The sequence below is a fragment of the Asterias amurensis genome, chromosome 7, assembly GCF_032118995.1.
Source record: "Asterias amurensis chromosome 7, ASM3211899v1".
NCBI lineage: Eukaryota > Metazoa > Echinodermata > Asteroidea > Forcipulatida > Asteriidae > Asterias > Asterias amurensis.
The window spans coordinates 4987087-5014283 of record NC_092654.1 but is presented as its reverse complement, the minus strand read 5'-3'; the positions used below and the strand labels follow the sequence as shown (position 1 = coordinate 5014283).

General features: G+C 39.9%; 1 protein-coding gene across 1 annotated transcript in view; it reads right to left on the bottom strand.

Annotated features, from left to right (window-relative positions):
- Positions 1 to 11: 11 nt before the first annotated feature.
- The window catches only part of LOC139940133 (synaptotagmin-10-like), a 139561-nt gene continuing 112375 nt past the window's right edge, over positions 12 to 27197 (bottom strand). The window contains exons 4-7 of the mRNA XM_071936386.1: positions 15851 to 16719; positions 10692 to 10812; positions 4676 to 4847; positions 12 to 3776 (exon numbers count right to left, since the gene is read on the bottom strand). Coding sequence (XP_071792487.1) covers positions 3569 to 3776; positions 4676 to 4847; positions 10692 to 10812; positions 15851 to 16719 — 1370 coding nt within the window. The 3' untranslated portion in view covers positions 12 to 3568. The remainder of the gene's footprint in view (positions 3777 to 4675; positions 4848 to 10691; positions 10813 to 15850; positions 16720 to 27197) is intronic.

Genomic DNA, 27197 nt, shown 5'->3' with positions numbered 1-27197 from the left:
CAGTGTTAATACATCAAAGATGGCGGTCAATGACGCATATTGCAACCCATCTATAGTGGCAACCAGCTGAGATATTCAGCATTTTAGCCGAAAATTACATGAACATACGCTTTGTAAACATCATTTTGTAAAATAAGCTATTCTTTTTGTTGAAATGATCATGTTAATGACTTTAGATGTCACAAAACATCCAAGAAAACAAATAATATAACCTGCCTGGCAAGTTGTCAGTGTCATCCAAGTAATCGAAGGGTTTGTGGACAAACCACAAACCCTCAATCCACAATCCACAATCGTTTGTGGACTAAAGTTGAATCACTATTTGCAAATTGATCCTACAGGGATGTCTGTTGACATGGAGTGGTTTTGGTAACATACATGTACATCCCTATCGAGTATCCCCCTACTCTGGTGTGTTGTTTTATTAAAGACTACGTGGAATAAATGCAGAATGTTACCATGTGTCATCTGCTGATGAAAACACATTAAAGGGACACAATGCCTTGGATCGGTCAAGTTGGTCTATAAAAAGCGTTTAAAACCGTTTGGTATAAAATGCATGATGGTTTGAAAGATTTTTAAAAAGTAGAATACAGTCCGACAAATATGCCTCGAACTTGCAGTTTTCTTTCCCCTGAACCAACACTTACACGGTCTGCCATTTTGTGGAGTCAAATTTTTGACTTTACAATAGTTAAATAAAAGGAAAACAATGCAATTTCGAGGCATATTTGTGTGGATTATTATATTCTACTTTTTAAACATATTTCTAACCATTATGCATTTTACAACAAACAAATGCTTTACGTAGACCAACTCGCCCGATCCAAGGCAACGTGTCCCTAAGTTTGAGTAAATTGTGATATTCATGGCTCTGGGAGACTTTCCAAAATTTCTTTGATGAAAGAATCGCTGCAACCTGCTACCCACAAATCCGTTCTTGTTTTTTGATATTATTTTAATTCTAAAGACACTGATGAAGGCTAACCCATTAATGCCATAAAGCCACTAGAACCCCTTAACTGCTAAAAGGTGTGGATGTCTAGTTAATCATACATAAATGAAAGTTATGTCCAATCATACACCAAGGACCTCGTTCGTTAACTTTAACCACACCTCTGATAAAATTAAGTGGCATTCGAAAGGAGTTCCTTAATTATTACCATAATACATATAATCCCACAAGGCGTTATATCTTGGTAGAAGAATTCGGTACCAATCATGTAATTAATCATTGTGTGAACCAGGAGTGAGGTGAGAGTAATGACAAAAGATCTGCAACATGATCCAGATCTTAGGAGTTACATGTGTGATGAAATGGTGGCTTTTCCACCTTTTTACTAACCCCTTCATTCTCGGCACTAGAGAAGTATATGAAAAAATTAACAGCAATTTTTGTATTCATTAAGCAGACATAAGAAATCTGAAATCAAATGAAAATTTTAAATCTCCCATCGCTGGTGAACACCTTAAATAATATTCATATATTATTGTAAATCAGAAATGAAACAAAGCACATGAGATTCGTGTTTTGACATTCAAATGCAGCCAAGCAGTTTTTGACATTCGAACGCAGGCAAGCAAAAAAAATTTCCACAAGTTATTTTGGATATCTCATGAACGAAATCATCTCTGTTTATATCCTATGTCAAGCCAGCATTTTATACAAGTGGTTTCTTGTGGTTGAGGTTAGTGTTTTGTGCAACATTATTCGTACAAAGAACGAATTTGTGTTCTGAAGACACAGAGCAGACTGGCTGAAACAGCAAGGTATTACAACACACTGTCCCAATTCTGCAACACAACTCATGTCTATTTACACACTTGTTCTCCTAAACCATAGTTTCTTGGAATCAATAAATATACATAAATCCATCATATTCTTTTAGGAGGAATGTCTTTGGCAGGTGGTTGTATACTAAGGTCTTTTGATGGCAAACTCTAATTTGTATATACTCCATTTAGGCCTACATTTTTAATAATTTATGCAGGGGTTTAAGTTGTACCATTACTGTGTGTAGTGAATTCCAATTACTTGGTAACTCTCTTAATACAAATATGTACATTTTATATATAAGTATTTCACATGGGTGTCTCTGTCCTAATGGTGGATGTTATACAAGCTTATGTACATCAATCAAGGCATTTTATAAACAGCTTAGATAACCTAGCAATTGTCATGATTTCATAAAAGTATACTTAACAGTTTATTTGTTTTATCATTACTTAACACATAGCACCAGTAAACCTACATATGGCTATATTCTGTGGTACATTGGGTGGAAAGTTATTAAGGGTGTTTTTTGGATCGGGTAAACTTTTCTACAGCGAACAGTTTTCAAAGACTTTTAAAACTAATTCAGAAAATTGCAGACAATGGAAAAACTCAAAATGAGACGCATAAACAAGCTTTGATAAATGTGAGACAGTCGGTTTACAAACTGTTGGTTTGTTTGATGGGGTGTTTGTTTGTTTGTTTGTTCGTTTGTTTAGATGATCTGTCTCACAAGGGTACTCGGCAAAACTCCCTCACTAAGGAATATAAACGCCAAGTTGTCAACAGCCAATTATTTCTCTCTCGTGTTTTGTGTCTATGATAATAAATTGCACACATAAACACATTGTGATTCAGTATTGCTAGATCACAATACTATAATAGTCATAGTGAAATCAGTAGCTGGGCTGGATTCGAACCCACAACATAGTGATTGCCCTACAGTCTTACCAGTTAACTGGTGACACCTTTAAACTATTACTGAACTTGTCCTCCAAACACGAACACTTCTGTTCGTAGTGAGACCAACGCTGAAATAAATTAACTCAACAACATTTTGCTCACCATTTTTGTAAAGGCCTACAGTGTCCTTGATGAATGTTATACTGTTTGAACATCCAAAAGAGGGGAGTGGTAGGATCTTAAAGCTAGTACTCTAAACGCATAAACTTTGTAATTGTTTTGCAGACACTCAACAGATAATTATAAACGTTATTAAGACACTGTGCTGGCTAAAAGGCCTATCTGTACTTGAGTGACGTACAAGCCAATGAATACAAAGTTGTGACTTTTGAAAGAACAAAGTAATAGTAATACAGTCTTTTGTTAGAATCTCTACATAAACTGTGATTATTTAAAGAGCTCAAGATTTGTGATTTCACATGTGCGTAAAGTATGGCCTAAGGCAAGAATGAATCTTTGCGAACTTTATACCAACATAATTATAACTCGTGCACCATCAAAATAATCATGAGGCCTATAGTAAAATCTGCTGCTAGTGCATTGTGTGAGTGTAAAAGTCGCATTTTCGCCCGATCATTCCGTACACATGTCCGGACTTTTGGAAGAGCGTTCGGTGTCTTACTATGAAGCACAGGTTTTTTCCTCCCCGCCCTTTTCCTCCTCTCTACCATCCCCCATCCTGTTTTACTAATCAAGCTATCGGAGATGAAATGGCAGGGTTTACAATGTTCTTCATTGGTGTCCTATTCCCGCTGTGGATGGAGCTGCGTCTCAGTGACAATGAGGTTCCCCAAGGCTCTATGCTTGGTCCCCTCATTACATTTGGACCGGTCATTCTACAGACTGCTGTGGTGTCATACACCCCTTCATCGTGGATGAAATGGAGGCTGCACTGAGGGAAGGCGTGGACTCTTGGAGCTGGTACCAGTGGGCAATCTGCTTCCTGGGTGAACCCAGCATTTCCTCCCAGTGATCTTTACCCTGACCGAGGGAGTTGGGACCAACCTCACACACACCTATAAGCTCACTGTGTCCAACCCTGCATTGTAGAGAAAACACAAAAATCAAATTGTATCCAAAATTTAAACCTCTTGAAATCCATGCTAAGACAGAAGTGATGAGTACTCCTAACACAAGTTTTCTCAACCAGATTTTAACTCTCAGTTCTGACACTCAACTAGTAATGAAGCACATGTTTTCCTGACTTATCAGACAGGCAGTTTACCTTCATGTTTCCATTACATTTGGCGTAATAGCAGCAGTAAAAAATAATAGGAACTATTGCCTCAGCTCAACTGTCGGAAATGCAGTCTAGTTAATGCACTTGAGCAATGCAGTACACAAACCGTGACATCATCAGTACAGGGGCCGTGTCTACTCTATGGTTGTATCATAAAGTTATAATATGGCAGGTAGGTGATAGAATTGAGAAAGATAGGCCTATTTGGTTATAGGGTCCTTGCAGATTTTGGTAAAGGAACACGTTGCCTTGGATCGGTCGAGTTGGTCTATAAAAGGTTTGTAACCATTTGTTATAAAATGCATATGGTAAGATGTTTTGAAAGTAGCGAACGAACACGGTCGGCCATTTATGGGAGTAAAAAATTTGACTCCCATAAATGGCCGACCGTGTTACTCAATGAGGTAAAAGGAAAACCACGCAATTTCGAGGTATATTTGTGTAGATCATTGTATTCTACTTTTACAACATCTTTCTAACCATGCATTTTAACGCAAACAGTTACAAACGCTTTTCAAAGACCAACTCGACCATCCAAGGCAACGTGTTTCTTCAAGTTAGAATTTTGAAAATTTGAAAATTGCCTGCTACCTACTATTCTGCGATGGCTCATTTTTTAAAAGCCGAATAACTTTTTCTTGACATTTCCCTATCTTTAAGACACTATAACAAAAAAAGGTCCTGAAAATGAGACATACCAGTCGTAATCTACGACTGCAACCACAAACAAGATGTTGTCCATGCTCTCCGGCACAATGTCGAATACCATGGCTTCGTTGTAGACTGGATTGAGGGTGTTCTTCTTGACTGTGGTTTTCTTCTTTTTGACCCTCTTGCCCTGACAGACCATCGATACCTTTACGTATGGATCTGTCGAGAAAATGAAAACATTCATACAGAAAATTATTTACACAAAAACATGTCCAGAATTAGTAGCAGTACTCTCTGTATGTAAAAGAGTGAACATTTCACTCTCTTGTCCGAGCGGTGTCATTTTCGCTCTTTTAAGAGTGAAAGTCAATCTGTATCACTCTTTTTGAGTGTAGTTGGAAGGAACTTCACTCTAAATCGAGTTGAAAGTAGGCCTACCTGTCTTTCACTCTAAAAAGAACTGTCCGCCAAATGGCTCTTTGCAAGAGTGGTGTGGCGGACAAAACAAGTGTTTTTTCACTCTTTTACATTAGGAGAGTATGATCAGAAGAAAAAAGGGGGAAAAAGAAGAAAAGAAAAAAACAGTTTTCAATAGTTCTCCAGATCTGTGAAACAAGTATAACCATCGACACTTGAGAGCTGACTGATTATTAAGCTCAAAGTTTAGTTCAAACCCAATCCTTCAGAGAAAATAGTTATATCTGAAACATTGTCAAAGTCAAGAAAAAACCATTTGAAGACCACCCAAAATCACAATTTCTTATTTCGAGTAAATAGCATTCCAATACCTCCAAACCACTGTGGCAATCGAAATAAGGTCCTAGCAAAGCAGTCTGACCACCGTGGTGTAATGAAAATGTTACAAATTGCCCTTTATGTGGCATCCATCTTGTGCACTCCCATTTTAATCAAGAGTTACAATAATATGTGAGGCTGGAACTACACAGTCTGGCTCATGCATATATTATTTGAATCAGAGACACTGCAGACAGGGGACTCGAAAAAGGTGGTGCCAGCCTGACAAACGTCTGTTGGAAACTATAGATGTGGAGTACCAAATGATGCATTCTATCCAAATGCATTATACAAGTAAGTCAATCAGATCTTGCGAGAAGGGTTGAGATTCATTGCTGATAAAAAAGCCTGAAGCTGGGATCTAGAGGTACGCTGAGCTTGCCACCTTTTGATAAACCCTGGATTTATATGAGCTTTTGGGAACAATAACATTCTCAGCTAGAAAAGTATGATCAAAGAGCATGACTTGTTTGAAGAAATACAGCATTTTTTTGTTCACCAGTCTGACTCTAAAAATCTTATAGCACCTTCTTTGATCAATAAAGAGATCTTTGACCACTGTTGCATATATCTCAGTGAAATGCCTCTGTCGTCTCCCGAATCTCCTACCTCCTTTTTTTTCTTCATCCCAATAAAAATTATCAAAAAAATTCTTCTTTTATAATTTTAAAAGTTTACTCCTACATTTAAATGGATTTCTGGATCTAAAGGATTTCTGTTTAAAGATCATCTAACTTTTTCTTCACAAGGAAGGAGTAGTGCAGACTTATAGTAAAAACTGTGCTGTACGACCCAAGGAGGGGGAGGGAACTGCCCTCCCAAATTTGGGTAAAACAGTGAGGAAATTCAGACACATTAAGAAGGGGGGAAATGCAACATTAAAAAAGAAAGGGATTTGGTACTTTGTCTTTCAACCTGCAGTATTATAATTATGTCAACTTGAATTGGCCTATCTCCAAGAGTCTACTGTTTAACATTTTTTGCAAATCAATTCCATCTGCCTCCTCAACCAAGAGTCTGCCCCCATATGCCCACTATACACCAATCCTGAATCCGTACAAGAAACAATATTCACCTTTCCCTCAAAACTACATTAGTCTGAGTGATGGGACACAAAATCCAAGTGATTCCTTCATTTCTTCCTTCAAAAACATCCATGCTTCAAGTGCAGACTTCACTGAATGAATAGTTTAACCACACACTTAGGGGTTCCATAAATGCCCGAGAATATTAACATTAAGAGCACGTCATGTCAAGAGCCATGCTCCATACAGAGAGATTTACCTGTAACGGTGCTATTTCTCTGCCGAAAGCTGGACGGAAAAATGAGAGGTCCAAAGGTCGCGGACACAAACTTTAAGTTTGTAATTAACATAATAGTAATACAAGTTGCATCAGGCCCCAGGACTCTGAGGGCGCACTTGGTATCCATAATAATGTTTGAATGCGGCATCCAAAAATCATACCATGTTTAATGATATCTACATTCATGAACATTTGCAAGAATGCCCGAATTACTTCATAACTGTGGTCGCCAGAGGCCCACTAAGTTTATATTTGCTGTTAATCAGGTCATTGAGCTCTCAACACTATGGTCCTTTTCGAACGGCTTCGGCTTGAATTCAGCTTCAGGCTCCGTTCTCTCGTCTGAAGCCCTGAGCGCGTACGCAAAGTACGCACAGGATGTCAAAACAACCGCGGGCCAAGCTAGTCTGAGGTGAATCCAAAGCCGAAGCCGTGGTTTCGAAAAGGGCCTGTATGATCGACGCTATAAGTCCACGAACTGGCGTGCCGTGGTTTACGACGTAGGGCATATGAAAAACCGTGCAATTTCGAGGCATTATAATTTGCGTGGATGCATTTTATACCGGACAGTTATACAAACGCTTTTCATAAACCAACTCGCCCGATTCAGTGGGATACAAAACAAACGTGTGTGGAGGTTTAAATTGCCATGGCAACCCATCTCACTGTAATTTTGCAGACGGCGAATACTAATGAAGTTTTCGTGGAAACCTGCATAAGTTCACAGCGCCTATTCCCCCAAGCAGGATGCTATGCAAAGTATAATGCTTTATATTCTTGTGGCAAACATTCAAATCTTCTTGAAATGCAGAAAGTGTGAACTCTATAAATAAAATAAGCCGTGCAAAAGTCGTTGTGGCGCCCAACCCTAATCATATCCCTTTTACCGTGCCGTTCCATGCACAAATCTCAGGCCAAGGATTGTAACTAAAATCTGATACAACATTAGATACTATTGGTAATTGTCAAAGACTAGCCTTCACAGTTGGTGTATCTCAACATATGCATAAAATAACAAACCTGTGAAAACTTGAGATCAATCGGTCGTTGTCGAAGTTGCGAGATAACAATGAAAGAAAAAACACCCTTGCCACATGAAGTTGTGTGCTTTCAGATGCTTGATTTCGAGACCTCAAATTCTAAATCTAAGGTCTCGTAATCAAACTCGTGGAAAATTACTTCTTTCTCGGAAACTGCATCACTTCAGAGGGAGTCGTTTCTCACAATGTTTTATACTATCAACAGCTCCCCATTACTTGTTACCAAGTAAGGTTTTATGCTAACAATTATTTTGGGTGACTACCAATAGTGTCCACTGCCTTTAACCCACATTTTACACGAACTGCAGCCATACAAATTAAAAACTCAGCTGTTATACTAATCATGTTGTATGCAGTTTGTATTGTACATTTAATTTAAAACGTTGCCATTTTTTTTCGTTATTGCCTTTGCAAATAAAAAACCCATAATTTTGGGTAGATCATTATAGACCCTTACAATGATGAGAATATCACGGTCAACAACAGCTTTAAAGCTCCTTCAAATGTCATGACTGTAGTACCCAACCTTGCTGCCATATAAAAAAAAAACATAGTTACTTGCAACATGCCTTTATGATGCCAATGACACTCTTTTCACTAACATAGGGAACTGTTTACTTGTCATTGGAGAGTAGTGGCACCGTCAACCCCCCCCCCCCAACCACCACCTATGATGACTTGGTTCACTGTCGCATCGTGTTTGTCAGATGAATGTTTTGATTTAATTTTTATGGCTGATACATGCTTATGTTTTGCTCTTCATTTTATTCTTTCTTTGCCACGTCAACAATTGGAATGGATTGACAAAAGTTCAAACTGCCAACTAAATTTGAATTGAAATGCCTGCAGGGATCGATTGATGTATGATTACTGAAAGGGAGCTACAATTATACTGCCTGAGCTGTCGAACGGTTGGCTGACACGTGTAATTTGTTAAAAGAAAATGTAAAGGAATTGATAATCGTGAAGGGAAAAATTGATTATTTCACCTGAGAGCTCACTGACCACACAAGGTTCACCCTCCAGAGAAAGTATATGTCAGAGTGAGAAAACAGCATCTCACAAGCAAGCCGTACAACATAAAATCAGCACCTTGAAATCAAGGTTAAAGGCACTGAACACGATTGGTAATTGCCAATATTCTCACTTAGGGTGTGTCCCAACATAATATATGCATCAAATAACGAGCCTGTGGAACTTGGGCTCAATAGGTTGTTGAAGTTGCAAGAAAAACAGCCACCCTTGTTGTACAAATTAGTGTGCTTTCAGATAGGTATAAATGGCTTTTGGCCAGAAGTCTTTTACTATTTTAGTGAGAAATTACCTCTTTTTATCAGAGGGAGTCGTTTCTCGCACTGTTTTATAATATCAACAACTATCCGCTGCTCGTTACCAAGATGTTACCAAATAAGTTTTTATGCTTACATTATATATTTTGTGTAATTACCGAAATAGTGTACAGTGCCTTTAAAAGCTAACTTGGTGCAAGTTCATTATAGGTTTCCTTTTGATGTCTCACGAGGAGGGGCGGGGGGTGTCGAGAGTGAGAAAAGGGAAGAAAAAACCTGCACAATGCAGACAAAACAATAGTACGGAACTCAAAGAAGGAGAATCACGTTCCACTATATGGAAAGTAATAGTCTACTTGAAGCCCTCGTGGGTATTGACACTGCGTTGCCTTTCAGTGAGGTTTGCAACAAAAGTGGGAACCCGACCCCCAGCACAAGCTATCCAATTTATATTCTCTTTCTGCGAATTTTCATTTGGAAATTACACTGCTCCGGGCTCAGCAAACTAAATACCCTCACCTCCCAGTCACACTATCTCACTCATTCACTCTGGTTGCTACATGACAAGCCTCGGATATCACTTCGGTTGTTCATTGCAATTCAAACATTCTATACACAAAGAATAACATGCCTTGGTTGACACAAGCGGACATCGCAATCACTTCACAACCCTGTCGTTCCAGGTTCTCCCCGTTCTGGCATGTATTGCTTTAATTTATAATACCCAGGGATGTGATGTTTATTCAAGGGGTACGGCGGCGGGAAGCAGTGGACGAGGGTGTACCGTGCTACACGCCGCGGCCGTGGTTTATTTCTTAGGCGCTTGGACTTTTTGGTTAATTGAAAACAAAACAATATAAATCATGTATGCAAAGAACTAAAGCTGTGGGTGTTATTCATTTCTTGATGCTCAAGATACTTTTAAAAGAGATTGGATACGCTCGATCGAGTAAAACCATAAAAAGGGCGGGAAATGCAAATGTGACCACACGGCGGTGAATGATCTATAATCCGAGTCCGAAACTCCCACGTTTCGACATTCCTGTTCTGAAAAACCTTTCGTGATGTACACGAGATTAGGCTATAGGTTAGGGATGGGGTTGGGATTAGGAAAGCCGACTAGTTTTTTTTTTGACATACATGTGAAACCGCTGACTACACACGTGTGTTTTAAAAACAAATAAAGGAACACGTTGCCTTGGACCGGTCGAGTTGGTCTTTGAAAAGCGTTTGTAACCGTTTGCTATGAAATGCATATGGTTGGAAAGATGTTTTAAAAGTAATATACAATGATCCACACACATAAACCTCGAAATTGAGTGGTTTTTTCTTTTACCTTGTCGACTAACACGGTCGGACTTTATGGGAATCAAATTTTTGACTCTCATAAAATGGACGACCGTTAGTTTGCAAAGCAAAAGGAAAACCACGCAATTTCGAGGCAAATTTGTGTGGATCATTGTATACTAAAACATCTTTCCAACAATATGCTTTTTATACTGCCAACTCGTCCGATCCAAGGCATCGTGTCTCTTTAACGTCAAGATCACGAACAATGCAGTAAGTGATGCATCATGCCTATATTGCTATAAAGAACAAGGGAAGTAACACTTTTAGATGAGGGATTGTTTTACCTGATGCCCCTGTTATATCCATTGCTTTCAGATTCCTTGCTTTGATGACAGTGAGAGTCAACCGACAAGCGGTCGGTAGATAGCACAGGGAGAACATCACTTCACCTAGGTCAGCTTTTTCCTGTAGAATAAAAACGAAAAACGCATGCATAATTTGACTTTCCATTGAAAACTAACCACGGTTGACAGTAAGAAGGACGAGATCTGTCCCCATAGTTAGTGTCAATATTTCCATTGATTGGACAGTTTCAGTAACGGTAAAAGCAATTGCTGATAAAAGCTACCGTGATGATTAATTTAAGATGGTGGCAAAATGAAGTTCGGAATATAATGGTGGACTGGATTAGATTAGCAGTGAAGAAATTGCAGGATTATTTTGTAATGGTTTAACAACAACTATAGCTTGACCGTGGCTAAGGCGGTGACTAAATTAAAATGGCAATAACAATGCCGCCATTAGTTTAAGCGTGTTCCCTGATGTGTATACAAATAAAATAGTGACGCATTTTTTATGCTTATTTGTTATTGTGAGGGGGAATTGGTTCAGAGAAAATGGCGGACGCTTGCACCCCAACTTGCCAGTCTATCAATAAGAAGAAAAACCCCAAACAGCACCAATACGGTTTACCAAACATCTTAGAATCTTGGGAATTGACGAGAAAGTGATGACAGTCGATGGGGTCAGCCGAGGTAGGCCTATATACCACTAGACGCAGTTTACCCAGTGGAACGTAATATCCATCATATCCGTCACCCACTCTGTTTAATTTCCGCGGATGCACGATTTAAGAGACAATCTTTATTAACAATATAGGATAAAGCCTCGATGGTACACATGCTTTTAAACCGTTGGCTTATATCTAAACACCCCCGACCTTTTACGTTCCGTCCTATTGTAAAGATTCGTTTTTATTTCTGTTAATAGAACAGATGTTTTTGAAAACATGATTTTCACAAATGTTTTAGAATAAAAAAAATGTGTTGGATTGGTGAACTACCCTTTGTTGATTTGGTTAAAGTATTAGAATTCCAATTTCGTTAAAATCATTAGTTGTAATTTCAAAACAAAAACATTATTATGCTCAAATATCGCCGTTCACCTTGTTTTTACGAAATTTTGGTGAACGGCAATATCGTCATCGCGCCAACAAAGGGCAGTATAGGCCTTTTGGGGAGCTGAGGGATTTATTTAGAAGAACATTGTATTTTCGAAATGACGGGATCGGCCTTAGGCATCGTGTCGCAATTGAAGCCATATTCCAGCCATGAACCTGTGTATATAGTACACACAGTCGTAGCCTATAGAAAGTTTCGAAAGTCGTACAAGTGCGACCTCTGTTGACAAATGATAGCCAACGTCAATGAAACCAAGTTGTAATAAAAGATGCCCTTCAAAACCGACTAAAAACCGAAACCCATTTGTAATTGTGGCGAAGAAAAAGGAGCTGGCTGAAATACAAAACGATACAGTAAATAAACAGGTCAACTAAGATTACGCGAAACCACAAACTACAGATTGCTCTGCCCACGAACTAAAGTAGTCCGAGCAAAAATCATTTCATATTGTAAGCCCCTAATAAAACCTGTCATGATTGGTTTCACAAATATTACATCTGCAATCAAATTCCGTCCACCAAACGACAATAAAGTTTGTCATTCCCGTCGGATCTGGAGATAAACTTCGGCCTTACAGGGAAAAGTCCAAGATGCTTTCAGAGCACGACCCCGAAAACAAAACCAGAAGCACCGCAGTTAGTCAATACGCAGAACAGAGTGGGACAGGCCGTCGCTTTTACCGTCCAATTATGACTTCGTGTTGACTCCCAGGGCCAGGACTGTGTTTTTCGATCCCCGTAAGGCGGGCTTGAGTACACGACAAGTCCCGGAGGAATCCCGAGTAATAACTTCCCATCACGACCCCACTTTCACGTATTCAAGTCAAGGGTCATTTACCTCTCGTGCATGCATCCCCGGGAAAGGAGATAAAAGCCTTGCACGCCATCAGAATCCAGATTTAGAAAAAGGCGGCTAAAGTATTGCCATAAACACTTGCGGCGTATTCAAAACACGGTGCTCCCGAATGGACACGGGGTTCGAATCCCGTATAGGATAATGCCCGAGGTGCGCGTCATTCGTGGGTAAGAATGGCCCGAGGGCGAAGCCCGAGGGCCATTCGTACCCACGAATGGCGCGTTCACCGAGGGCATTATGCAACTTAACCCACACCTGTTACGTCATGCTATTGTTAAAATCGCTCCATTATTTCGCACGAATGGCGCGATATTGTTTAATTTTTAAGTCAATTGTTTGTATGTATTACGTAAGCTCGTTCACTCCAGTGAACACCACTGGTGGTGTGTGAACAATGGACGAAGACCAACATTTAGGAAATATGCTCGTTCCTTCGACAGTGGCATCGTAGATCGGGAGCGAAAGTGGCAGCAGATAAGTAATTTTGTTTCTTGACTTTAAGTAAATTTATACAAGTTAGTGATAGAAACAGATTATCAGATGATGTTGTAGCCGACTTTCTCGGTCTACTCACTTACCATGTTTGTGTATGGTAAATTAAGCATTTTGAATTAATAAAAACAAAAAACAAAAACGCTGGTTAAAATGAAATTGATTTATCTGACTTTAAGACCTGCTTAAATTACTGTTGTAGTTCTATAATTATTTTTTAACATCTCAGCTAAATAATAATTTAATAATGTAGCTGTGGAAAGTGTTAACGATCATTTTGCAATACATGTGTAGCTCTATTAACCTGTGTTAAAAACCATTAAAAACAAAATAATATATGGTCCATGGCGTCATTGACTTCAACCCTAACTCTTTTATGCACAATGGGTGAATAGATGTAACCATCGCGCCATTCGTGCAAAATAATGGAGCGATTTAACAATAGCATGACGTCACAGGTGTGGGTTAAAACAGAGTAATGCACAATACCGTGGATCAAGAAGTCCTCACTCGGGTATGTACCCATCTAGGATTCCCCCACCCACATCTAAACCTTCTCAAGCAATATAATCGTCTTCAATTATCTTGGTAGATTTCTTCGGGCTGAAGTATTTTAGAAGTCTGACATTTAAGGGGGAGATAGCGATTGCCTTCCCTTGAGCCCAATGGAGATAACGTTTAATAACTGACAAGTCATGATCATCTAATGGACGATTGACCTTTATTTGAAGACAACCCAGGAGCTACGCTCACGATATTACAAATAATAATTGTACTTGGGTGATATCACTGTTAGAAAGTCAGGTTGGGTTACGTTTATTAAAGGCGAGAATATTGGATTGTTTCGGTCAGACCCAGGAGATGGCCTTTTCTAAGTATTATTGCCTGTGTGAGGGCGGGCATGCGAAACAAATTTATGTGATGCGAACAATGTAAAAACGAATTGTTTTTTTCTTCCATTGATGTTTTTATTTATATAATTCCTTTTTTTTCTTGGGTGGTGGGGGGGGGGGGCATTGATATACAAACAATCACACAGTCAAAATAAAGACAAAACTGTAACTGTGATTGAAGGAATGTTGCCGTTGAAAGCGCCATCATGTGATTACAAACATAGCCTTGGCCTATGATCGTCAAAATCGATGACTTGCCTCATACGCCATGCCCATTTTCAGGATATATATTAGAATGTGGGTTAAAGAGCAAAATATGGCTACCGTACTGCATCCGTGAAGGGCAACACAAAATCGAATTGTTCTTTTATATCCCCAATATAAAACAAACAAATATTTAAAAAATGCATCCGTAAAATTAGTCTCCTTTGTTGAACAAAGTGGTCATTGCACTATTGCTCATATGACGTTCTCATGATGCAAGAGTTGCGTCACACGTCTTGTTAATCAGTAAAAAAAATACAGAACAATGCTGAACAACCTTGCCACATCAGTGATGAAAAAAACCCCAGCCAATTAGACATTTTCCAACGAAGCATTTTTTGTATTATCATTAAACGTGGGGTATGTTACTATTAGTTTGCTTTATTGCGCATAAACCTTCCGGCCTGCCCCTCAACAAGGTTACAAAATGACCAGCGGTCAGTGACTCCTGATAGATGGTTAGGCACCGGGGTCCAAATGCTCTTCTTACCGCCCAATTCGGCGCTTAAACGTGAGACGTGTGATTAAATGGGCGGTGAGTTGCAGAAATAATGGCTATGGGCCTGATTTCATATTTGTTAAAGACAGTGGACACTATTGGTAATTGTCAAAGACTAGTCTTCACAGTTGGTGTATCTCAACATATGCATAAAATAACAAACCTGTGAAAACTTGAGCTCAATCGGTCGTCGAATTTGCGAGATAATAATGAAAGAAGAAAAAACCCTTGTGTCACGAAGTTGTGTGCTTTCTGATGCTTGATTTCGAGACCTCAAATTCTAAACTTGAGGTCTCGAAATCAAATTCGTGGAAAATTACTTCTTTCTCGAAAACTACGTCACTTCAGAGGGAGCTGTTTCTCACAATGTTTTATACCATCAACCTCTCCCCATTACTCGTAATCAAGTAAGGTTTATGATGATAATTATTTTGAGTAATTACCAATAGTGTCCACTGCCTTTAAAAGCAGAAATAACTGCTTGACAAAGTTGCTTTGTGAAGCAATGAGTGGGGCGGCAGTCAGAACAGGGCAGTGAACACTATTGGTAATTACTCAAAGTAATTATTATCATAAAACATTTCTTGAATACGAGTAATGGTGTGAGGTTGATAGTATGAAGAATTGTGAGAAACAGCTCCCTCCGAAGTGACGTAGTTTTCGAGAAAGAAGTAATTTTCCACTAATTAGATTTCGACACCTCAGATTTAGAATTTGAGGTCTCGAAATCAAGCATCTGAAAGCACACAACTTCGTGAGACCATGGTGCGACCATTTTTCTTTCATTAATATCTCTCGCAACTTCGACGACCGATTGAGCTCAAATTTTCACAGGTTTGTTATTTTATGCATGTTGAGATACACCAACTGTGAAGACTAGACAATTACCAATAGTGTCCAGTGTCTTTAACATAATTTGTGCCGGTAACCTGTCGTGATGAACACAACCACCAAACTGTTAAGATCGCTGTTTGTTTTTAAATTCATTTTTACTGCATTTTAAGCTGCGATTTAAAAGGTAACAACGGTGTCTGACTCACCTGAGTTGAGCATTTGACGACATCTTCTTCAAAGCGCTCCCCTTTAACAAGATCCCGGTCATTTCCCAACAAGTTCGTTATCATGACCTCTCCAATGAGATCATGCCTCGAGAAACGATCGAAATCATACACCGTGAATTTCAGCGTCTTCTCTTGCAGTTCGTTGTATGGCACGGTGAAAGTGAATTTCTCATCGAAATCCGGATCGCAGTTCTTTCGGTGGACTTTAGTTTGGTATTTTTTCTTCCGGTCTGCCGGGAATAAGTGAATTTTTACGTAAGGATCGGAAGTTCCGGAAAAGTCTTTCGCGGGTAGACCGGTTGCTCGATCGATATGGACGTTAAGGGACTCCGTAGGATGGTCGTATTGAAGTGAGAAATAGAGTTTACCACATCTGTCTGAGTCCTTTCCGCGGTCCTGGGAGCTGTCCCGATACAGCTCGGGTCTGAGGGCGCCGAGTTTAGGCTGTTCTTTTCGGTGGACATTCTTGACTGAGAACTCGACATTGGCAAGGTTGAGTTGTAATGAAAGCTGCCGTTGCCTCTTGAATGCCTCCTGACGAACCCTTTGTGGTAGTAGCGGAACCGTGGCCTGCCGTGGCAACAGTTTAACCGGGGATGTGTTGGGGCTGTCCCGTGCCGCGGGGATCCCCGCATCATCCTTGACTCCGTGGCTCATTCCGCTCTCGTTCTCAGAGTCAGAGTCGGCCTCGTAGCAGACTTTCCGCTGGATTGTGTAAGTCTCCGTCTGCGCAACTCGGTTCTTGAACCTGCGTGCGCAGACCACGGCGATGAAGGCGATGACTAGTATGAGTGACGTCAGTGACACTGGAATGGCGATCGTCTCCAATGGGATTCCACTGCTGCTTCCTGTAAAGAAAGAAACAAAAAATTAGTTTGTCTTCAAGTTCATTTACCTCCGACCTTTCCTCAAACACTGCCACTAGCACTATTATCCCATGAAGACTGAGTGGATAGTACAAAGCTGGTAAAGAACGTGGGAGGATACCCAGAGGTTCGAGAAACCCACGTAATCGGGTAAAAGGCTGAAAGCCCAAGTCAGAAGGAAGCTACTCCATGAGGTGGTCCGAGTGGAATTTCAGACCCACGGCTCGTCCGCAGAGACCACTCTTCACGAGAAAACCCAGCAGTCTCGACAACTTTCTGTGAAGATATTGCTCTAAAAACGTGGGCGTAACCGGGGGAGGGCGGTAGCAGGGGAGAGATCTCCCTGGGATCAGAACCCTTGGGATCGAGCAAGTGCACATTAGCTCTACGCATAAAAACCCCCACAGCAAAAACAAACTTCTTTGACGCCACTGCTAAATACACCGGTATACAATCTTAGTGTAGGCCAACGCAGCACTGTAAACTGCACAAAAGACAATAAGGTTCCAATTTGATTGATTCCGAATTTCCAACACAAGTTACTGGCTTGTTCTGTAGCTCCATGCTTGTAAAAAGGCTGTATGCTATTATATCAGGGTCTATACTTGGGCGCTGCTTAGCACATATTCAGAGCTTCGGGCGCCCTGTTGCGCTGTGATGGGTTGTAAGAGCAGAATTATGCGGTAAACAGGGCCATACAAATGGACCCTGTTCAAACTGCCATGTGCAATCAAAAGACATTTATTATAGGGCCTCTTTTCTCATGGTGAGCTCAAAACTTTGCTTAGCAATGAACAAACCTTGCTTAGCATAAAAAGGCTACCCGTCCAAAAGGTCATGGTATTCACATCTTATTCAATCGAATCAATTTGTTAAGGTCGTGTCTCATGGTGACAATTTTATTGGCTACTAATGTACAGTAGAACTGTGCTGTTTATAGTCATATAAAAGTTTTATAATTAGACACGACCTGTAGTCTGTCTGTACCCACCCCCTCATTTTGCAATCTCGGGGAAAAGGCCCCAATGGAAAAGAGGTCGAGTGCTAGCAATGATATTATCTTACAACACAACAGTGTTGGGAGCAAGCCGATCTATCGAATCGACCATACCCCACGGCAAAATGTCTCTCACGTTTGTGAAAGAAAGACAAGAAGAAGAAGAAGAAGAAGAAAAAAATTCAAGTAAAATCGTCTCCAAATTAGTTTCTGAGTGTTAAGTTCAAGCGTCCCTGGTGTCAATTCTTTCTTGGGCACTCTTTAGTGACCTACTTATTTATACTTATGCATAATTACTGAAGGATGGTCAACAATTCACGAGGGGTAAACGTTTAACAATGGGCCTGTCAGTTTACTTAAAGTCACCTGGAAGTGGTATTTTTTCAAAATAAAGCTTTTGTCACTAATATATGTGTTTTGATGAGTGGAATGTGAATAAACAGTTAACTAAGGTTTTAAAAAATCAGTTCTTATGTTATTTACAAATTTAAGCCGAGAGGGCGCTGTTCGTGACGTCAATCAAGGAAGACTTTGCCTGTAATGCGTAGAGCAAACACAATTGCAAAGTACATGTACGGACCAAGTCGTAAGTTTGTACGTATTTTTTCCGGCAATGCCGACCAGGTGTATTGCTGCTGAATGCAGAAAAACACTTTTTGAAATGTACCAACTCACGACTTGGACGTACATGTACTTTGCACGTGTGTTCACTATACGCATTGCAGGCAAAGTCTGCCTCGATTGACGTCACAAAAGGGGTAGGCGGAGTCAGCCCCCAAACAACTTTATATATTTTTTAAACATATAAATCGTAACAAACAATTACTAAAAAAATTGTTTTATTGTTCGTAAGCCTATACTCTTATGTTTGAAATAATTCTTTTTTTTATATTTCCAGGTGACTTTAAAGACACTGGACACCTTTGATAAATGTCAAAGACCAGTCTTCTCATGTGGTGTATCTCAACATATGCATAAAATAACTAACCTGTGAATGTTTGAGCTCAATTTGGTCATCGAAATTGCGAGAGAATAATGAAAGAAAGAACACCCTTATCGCACAAGTTGTGTGGTTTCAGATGCTTGAATTCGAGACCTCAGCTGAGGTATCGAATTCAATTCAAGCGAGAAACAACTTCTTTCTAAAAAAAAAAAACTACGTTACTCACAATGTTGTATACGAACAGCAGTCCTCCATTGCTCGTTACCAAGTAAGTATTTATTCTTACAATTATTATCATGAGTTATTACCAATAGTGTCAAGCACCTTTAATGTCATATTCGAAACAAGAATTTTGATTTTGACATAGCAAATACATGAACACTAATCAATCACCCACCCATTACACTAATCACCCATTCACATCAGCGTTATAAAGTCGTTACTTTTAAGGTGAACCGGAAACAGACCTACTAAGGAAAACAAGATGTCAACCACAAAATATATGACAACAAAACTAGTGCTGTACCATCAGGGATGGATTTAACAAAGAGTTAATATTAGTCTTATCTCGAGTTTGGACGGGTAACTCGTCCTAACTTATTAGCACTAGCCTTGAGTTTTCAATGTATCCTAGGACTAGTCCTAAGTAAAGATTAGTCCCAGCTCTTTGGAATGGAACCCATGTTCTTCATCCCAAGTGTCTATACGTTTGCTGTCAAGACACGCATCTTTTGTTGCCACAATAAATGATACAAATATCCATTACATTTTTTATCAATATCACTTTCAGTGATGTATGGTTTTTTTCTCCGTGGTAGGATGAGATTTCATGAGGTGGTAAACAAAACGAAAATCTCAGGTCTCAGGCAGATCGCTTTACCCGCATGTGAAAAGTTGAATAACCGTTTTGATGTGAAAATGAGAGAGATGGAAATAATTTTGTGGTACCTCTTTTTCTCTCTTTCTGAAGCCCAAAAAGGAAGTCAACGAACGATACACTTACAAGTTTTTGCATTAGTATCCAATTTTTCTTTAGAATAGATGGAGGGGGATTTGCAAAGCTAGGATTATGCAGGATCGGTTTCAGTGGGATTCCAGGAGGAATTGCTTTCGTGCTCTTAAGGTTATTGAGAGCGTGCGAAATCATTCCTTATTCCAGGCCCTGGGAGAAATCAAGGAAGTACGAAGTTGTATCACTGACGACTGTGCGGGTACTAACAACGCGTTTGAATCGACAGGTTTCCATGGGATTTACACAAGGGAATAAAAATGGAAAGAATATGCAAAAAGCATAATATTTCTGAGAGGTGGGTACAGAGGAAAACGGCGAGACAGACGTTGGTCAGGCTTCAATAGAATTGGTTTTAGCAGCATTTCTCACCATTTTGCACAATAGTGTAGTGGAAATTTAGCCAGACTCATTGGTTTAAGCACACTCACGCCTTCGTCCGGTAACTTGACACATAGCCTCTAAGGCATGCACGTATATAGCAGCAGCAAGTCAAAGCTGTGCATTATATTAATTCCTAGCGAACATGCATACCCAGTAACATCCAAGGTGTAACGTGACACTACCTTTAAACTATCACTAGTTTGGTCAATTCTAATACCAGCAACAACAGCCAAAGTATAACATGACAGTACCTTTAAACTATACACTAGTTTGGTTAATTCTAACTCCTAGCGAGCATGCAAACCCAGCAACAGCCAAAACTAAACATGACACTATACCTTTAAACTATCACTAGTTTGGTTAATTCTAATTCCTAGCGAGCTGCATACCAGCAACAACAGCCAAGGTATAACACGACAATACCTATAAACTATACACAGTTTGGTTAAAGCACACTCACGCCTCTTCCTTTTTACATTTCAAAGCCAGCCATCTTGAAAATCACGAGGGATGTTCCGAATACAAACATCTTCCTCAATATTTAAGGTTCATGATATTTGCCACAGGGCCTTTTCACGGTTCAAGAAGCAAGATTTTCACGCCCTGACAATATCTTGTCAGAGACGTGCATAACAATTAAATGAATTTTGATGCGTAGGCGGGAAAATGCTGAAAGCAAGTACATTTCAAGAATAAAAAAGCAAATCCTTTTCAGAACTACCCTCTATGCATTGTGTTAAATTTATGATCTGATACAAAAAATGTAGTTATGACAATCGTTTCTATGAAGGTCACTGAAAACATGCTTTCATCCCTTAGTTTAACATTCCAGTTAATACATCGTCAGGGTATTTAGTGCTGAAAGGACGTGGTGTAAATGAGTTGTTTGCGGGCTCGTAGTGTACAACCAACTGTCACTGGAAAATTCAACTTAAAAGCAAAGCGCCCTCTGTCGTCAATATTCTAGTATGGAACTTCGATGAGCGAAGTACAAACAGTCTTTTATTATTTTCATGAACAAGAATCAACAGAAAGAGCAGCAGTTCTCGCACACTGGTTCCGTTTCGAGACCCCACACTGATTCGTATGAGGCTGTTGACAATGGAGTTCTTTCGGGTTTCTGACGTACAAACCGATATCTCACGATGCCCATTGTGGATTTCCAATTCGTCAGATCAGAATAAACTTGCGAGTGTTTGATGCGGACGATAGTCATCATGAACAAAATAATTGCAGCAAGTTTAAAAAACTACACCAAAATGTATTGACCGAAGTTCAATTGTGATCCCATGGTCATGGGAACCGTTTACATTTCTATTTCTACCACCATATGGTTTACAACACAGTCATGACGTCATGATACAAAAGGTCTATCCCACGGTACTTTTCCCACATTACAGCACGGGAAACTAGTACAGGTATAAAACTTAATGACAACGCTGTTAAATAAAAAGCAAAACGAAAGAATGGCGCTATGGAAAGATTGTGTCATTGGCGACTTCAATCAGCATCCGATTCTTCTGAGACGTCATATTTATTCCACAATTTTTTTTAATTGACTCATATTTTTGATATGACTTCACAGTATACTAGTTTATATTGAAGCATAAATGCTGTCACAGCAAATCAACTTGGGCACACAACCATTGTTGTAAACTAAGAAGTATTTTGGATGGATGGTTTTACCTACGGTGGGAGCTCTAGTACTTTGAAGAGGGTTAGACAGTCACTTTGTTTAATCCAAGTTGCGCATAAACCTTTTAAGACAGGAAAGTATATTTCAGCAATCCCCATCCATGCATCAAACATCCCAGAACCCTTGAAACTCACTGTGGATGGAGTTGTCCTTGTTATTTTAGATAAAAAGCAACCCTTCCCGCCAAATTCGCTGCACTACTGCGGTACTCGTACAGAATCGCAATAGTATTTGCTTCAGCAAGAGAGTGTCTGGATCAAGACCAATTGACTGTAATAAATGACGGCTTGTTAAGAGGCTAGCTGTCGAGACCGGAGGACTATATACAATGTCGTTTATTACACAGGAAAAAGGCGACATACTAAAACATGATTCGACAGCGGGCTGTTTCGTTCTGCCCTACAGACGGAAGGGCCGGTGCTACACTAACATCTTTATACAATTTATATACAAACATGAAAGTCAAGTCTACTACACTATGTACATGTGTGAATGAATGCACAAGACAGGGTTGACTTATCAGCAGATTAATTCTGAAATCGCATAGGCTTGACATTAATCAACAAATTGTTTGCAATCTAATCAATCTAAAAGTGCAAGAAACGTTTTTATCGAAGAGAAGCTTTTCAATTTCATTGAATAATACAAAAGTATTTGAGCGAAATAGTGGGCGTACAACGTGGGCGTTTTGTGAACATTGCGAACAGCTATTGCCTAGACCTCTCGTTTTGAATGTCTCCACAAAGGATATGACAGGAATGGATGACAATCAAAAGAAGAGTTCAAAAGCAATAAATCAAAAGACGCTCCCATGGAGACGTGTATGATGAACGATGGGGCGGGGGGGGGGGTGTAGGGGTGTGTGGGCGAAATGATAAATACAGGGCTTGTTTTGTCTCCTTCTTGTGGGTTTTGAGGATGGCCAGTTGCGTGTGATTTCTTGTCAGAAACTTAAATTTAATCTAGAGTGACCTAAAATATATTTTCTTTTGAGAAGTCTGTCAAGAATTATTCAAATTTAATTTTAAAGGTAACTAACACAGAGTGACGTGATTATATTATAGAGTTACTGTTATGATATAGAGCCGAAAGCACATACCTCCTAGAATATACGTCTAGGTTCTGACCTGCCATTCAAAATCAATGACGCTTAACCGAGACTGTTATGTTAAGAGTTCAGCTACCAATTATCATGAATTAACTTTTATAGTTACTACGTTAATCGGACAACTTTGTGACACATACAAATTAATTGAGGGAATCAATCCATTAACTTAACTTAATACACAACATAAATAATATTCATAGCTGATATAATCTTCAAGATGTAACATACTGTGAAAATAGAGTATAGATTGACACTAGGAAAACTCGTCCTAGTTTCGTCCCCTGCGATAAACTATAGAGGATATGAAATGAAGATGCTCATTGAACAATCCTAAATACAAGACATTGATACCCGGTGTTGAACATGTCGAGTATTCCGCTATTGTATTCCCAGGAGGGTTCGGAATTGTCGAGGGCAAACATGTTACCATGAATGGCAGGCTTGTTTGTCTTTCTCCCATGGTGCAAGGGGTTACACTTGATGTACCAAATAAGACAGTTAAAGTGAGGAAAGGAGAGGGGGAGGGGGGTGGTCACAAAAAGTGGGTATAATGGTTCTTAACAGTTCACGCCCACACAGTTGCAGTGAAAAGATGTTATCGAGGAGTCGTCGAATTATTTTTTTCCCCTGAAAAGCCTTCGATACGTTCAATCAAGCACGACGGCTATTTTATGTGTGTTTCTGTCACTTAAGAGACTGGGGATACAGGACCAATAAGCGATTTTATTGTAAGGTATGTTTGTTTTGTGACTTTTCTGTTATTGTTCTTTTGATTACACAAATCTTGTTTGGGTGTTGTGGGGATGCACGTTGTTCATCCCCATACGAAGCTTTCCATACTATGAAGAATGTATAATCACATCTACTAGAAACCAATAATGCGATAGTTTCTTATGTTTTATATTACTAAGGATGAAAGGGAGATGGGTCAAAGAGTAATGGTCATTGTTGCTTATTTCGTTTATTGTTGCGGAATATGACAAAAGTAAACTGCCTGTTCCACATTATTTATTAGAAAAAACACACCAACCGAGTGTTCTGACAATAATTATAACTACAATCTTCGAGAACGATGATCTTACTTGTCGTTTAAAGGCACTGGACACTATTGGTATTACGCATAATAATTGTTAGCATAAAAACTTACTTTTGACGAGCTGTTGATAGTTTAAAACATTGTAGGAAACGGTTCCCTCGAAAGTAACGTAGTTTTTGAGAAAGAAGCAATTTCTCACTAAAATATTTGAATTGAATTTGATACCACAGCTGAGGTCCCGAATTCTAGCATCTGAAAGCAGACACATTCCAGCGACGAGGTTGTTTTTCTTCCATTATTCTCTCGCAACTTCCACGACCAGTTGAGTTCAAACGTTCACAGGTTTGTTATTTTATGCATGTTGAGATACACCAAGTGAGAAGACTAGTCTTTGACAATTAACAAAGGTGTCCGGTGGTTTAAAGGTGAACATCTTGGATTTGTTTACTTTGATGGAATGTATACCAATGTATACCTCAACCAAAAAGGGAGGGAATACCACTTTATCGACTCAAATCGAGGGAGCCGGGAAGATTTTTTCTGATACCTGTAACAGCAGCCGAGTCCAAAACAAGGAAGCTGTGTAGAGGAGAGGCTCTCTAACGAAACAAACTGCCATGTCCGCCTGCCCGCCCACACACTCAGTCACAAAGCGTAATGCTAAACTTCAACCCTTTCGATCGATCGCAGGATGAACCCGAAATTGAGATATGCCAAACGTAGCATCGATCCCGTTTAGACGGCTATGCTTGAAAGTGAGAATAGAACGATTACAGGGATCATTGATGATGACACCCTCCCCGTTAACTTGCTAACGGTTGACCGTCTATATGCAGCCAGACGGTGGGTAAAGCTGCTAGAGCACCTGCTGCACACTGTGCAATCCAAGAAGCAAAATGTAGGCTTCTCTGTTTACAATGTACATACAGGTACATCAGGCTCTCTGTGTGCAAATGTGCCGTAGATAGCTCGCCATAATGTGGCTGGTGGCTGGAGGATTCCATCAACCATTTTGGCTGGTGGTGGGTTCTAAAGTAAACATAACCTCCACTTGAACTTTTTTTCAAGGTTTCAGTTACTTCTCTGTTAAGCTTGGCATAAAAACTGTGTGGCTGGTGGATCAGACGTCTATGCCCGTGTAAATTTAAGAAGCAACATGCTCTGGTTTGTTAACAAAATGTCAAAATAATTACCGTAATCCAGATTTGCGAGGCTGTATTGTTTCGGCCTTTCCATGTCTTAATACATGGGTTAGCAGGCACCACTGGCCTTATTATTTCCTGTGTGGACATAATTGCTCCGTATTTTCGGCGATATCTAGCAATGGATCCTTCCCATGAAATATGCTTATTACATTTACGCATGCGTACGACCCCATTGGTTGGCAAACACCATAGAGTTGTGCACTAAGCAGACGCGCAATCGCGTCTGCGTCACGCAGCCATTAGCAGCGCGATTTCCCCTCATTTTGCCAACCAAAATGTTAGTGCGCACGCGCTACGTGCAATTTACATATTTCATGGGAAGGGTCTATTGTAAACGCGACCACACTATGAAATGAAATTTTCACAGGTTAGTTTGATTGTATTCTATGTTTATGTAGGATTGCAAAAATCAAACAGTTAAAAAAAAAACCCAAATGCTACCTTTCCTTTAAGAGGGGATAAATACACGCGTAAGGTAAAACCTCAACTCGATACCAAACCGACCCCCGCTATTTGCCTATACATGTTTTTTAGTCACCGTGCACGACTCCCATACCACGTTTAGACGATTGAGGCACACCATACATGGTTTCTTCAGTGCAGTTATACATAGGTTGAGTTTTCATTTAAGTTTGTTAGTTTAAAATCTCATCTTGAAGTTCACACCGCGAGACCAAACTGAAACTGACACATTTACCCCGCAGTTGATGTGTTCACTGTCTCGAGTCCTTTCGATTAATAATTGGTTGATTCCTCCTTCATCAAACACACCCACGACAGAGTTTGAAGATGAACAATTACCATTGTGTGTCACGTCGTGATCTTAATATGATACCTCCCCCTTGTACCCTCGCCTGGCAAGATCATAGAATTCCCCTCCCGCACTTTGAAGATTGGTGCGTCTGCCCATGGTCTGCCCATGGTCTGCCCACGCCGTTGATTCAAACATTATTATCGTAAACTATGCCGCATTGTGTGCGTTTTGGCGGATCGGCCAATGTTCGCATCTTGGTGTCTGTCCAACAGATTTGACACCTTTGACATCTGGTTATTTTCAATTACCATGACCTGGCTGAGAATTCAATCTTGTCTCAAGCACGGAGCGCAGCTGAGCATTTGAATACGTCGAAACAAAGTCTCCTTTAAGATCGGGTATCTGTCTGATAGGAACTAGTTTATAAAAATCCGATTAATTCCGCTTTGGCTTTTGGGAAACACGAAATAAAAAGACATTTCCTGCTCGCCTGTGTATAAAAAACCGAATGCAGAATTTTCATTAATTGCAGTGCTTTTAAAGACTGGTTGCATGATGCAAAAAATTCAACACAAACACAACACAAACACATCGTTTTTACAGAAGACTTAGCAATGACACATAAAACACAATCTCAGCTTCCCGCCCAAAAACTAATTCCGAGGTCACATAGCCATTGATATAAACGAGCTCCTGGTTCGAGTTATTAATAAAGAAATATTAATGGAGGTTTTGTACTTTTGATAGCCACCTGATGGCAACTCACTGTGTAAGACGAGCCTCTCGCTACAAATTAAAATGGCGACCGTGAGGCCTGTACGTAATTACAATGCCCTTACTTTGCCGTAGGGTCGTGGTGTAATGGCACGGAGGCTACATGAAGGCTATACAATGGAAACAGTGCTCTTTCATCACCTAAGAACCCGAGGATACTTCGAGACATCTTACACCGAGAGAAAGAAACCAAATTGTATAGGAAGTAAACAAACACGTCTTATAATTTACGGACAGGCAAAATGAACAACAGAACAAAAAATGTGAAGAAGATCCGCTGTGAATGGAGTTTGTGTCTTTTGTGGTTGTGATGCCGAGGGTTGTCTTACTGAGTATTATAATAGGATTGAATAGGGGGAGGAAGATGACAAGCTGCCTCCGAGAAGAAAGGAGAGAGTGGAGATCGGGGGAGAGGTGGAGGAGAAAGGGATGTGGGGAATAAGCTGAAAGGGAAATTCAATCGCTCTATATGATAGAGAACGGTGACATTTGTGATTCAAGATGGCATGTTTGAAAGAAGATTTATTTGTCTAAAACCCGCGATGTATTTTTTT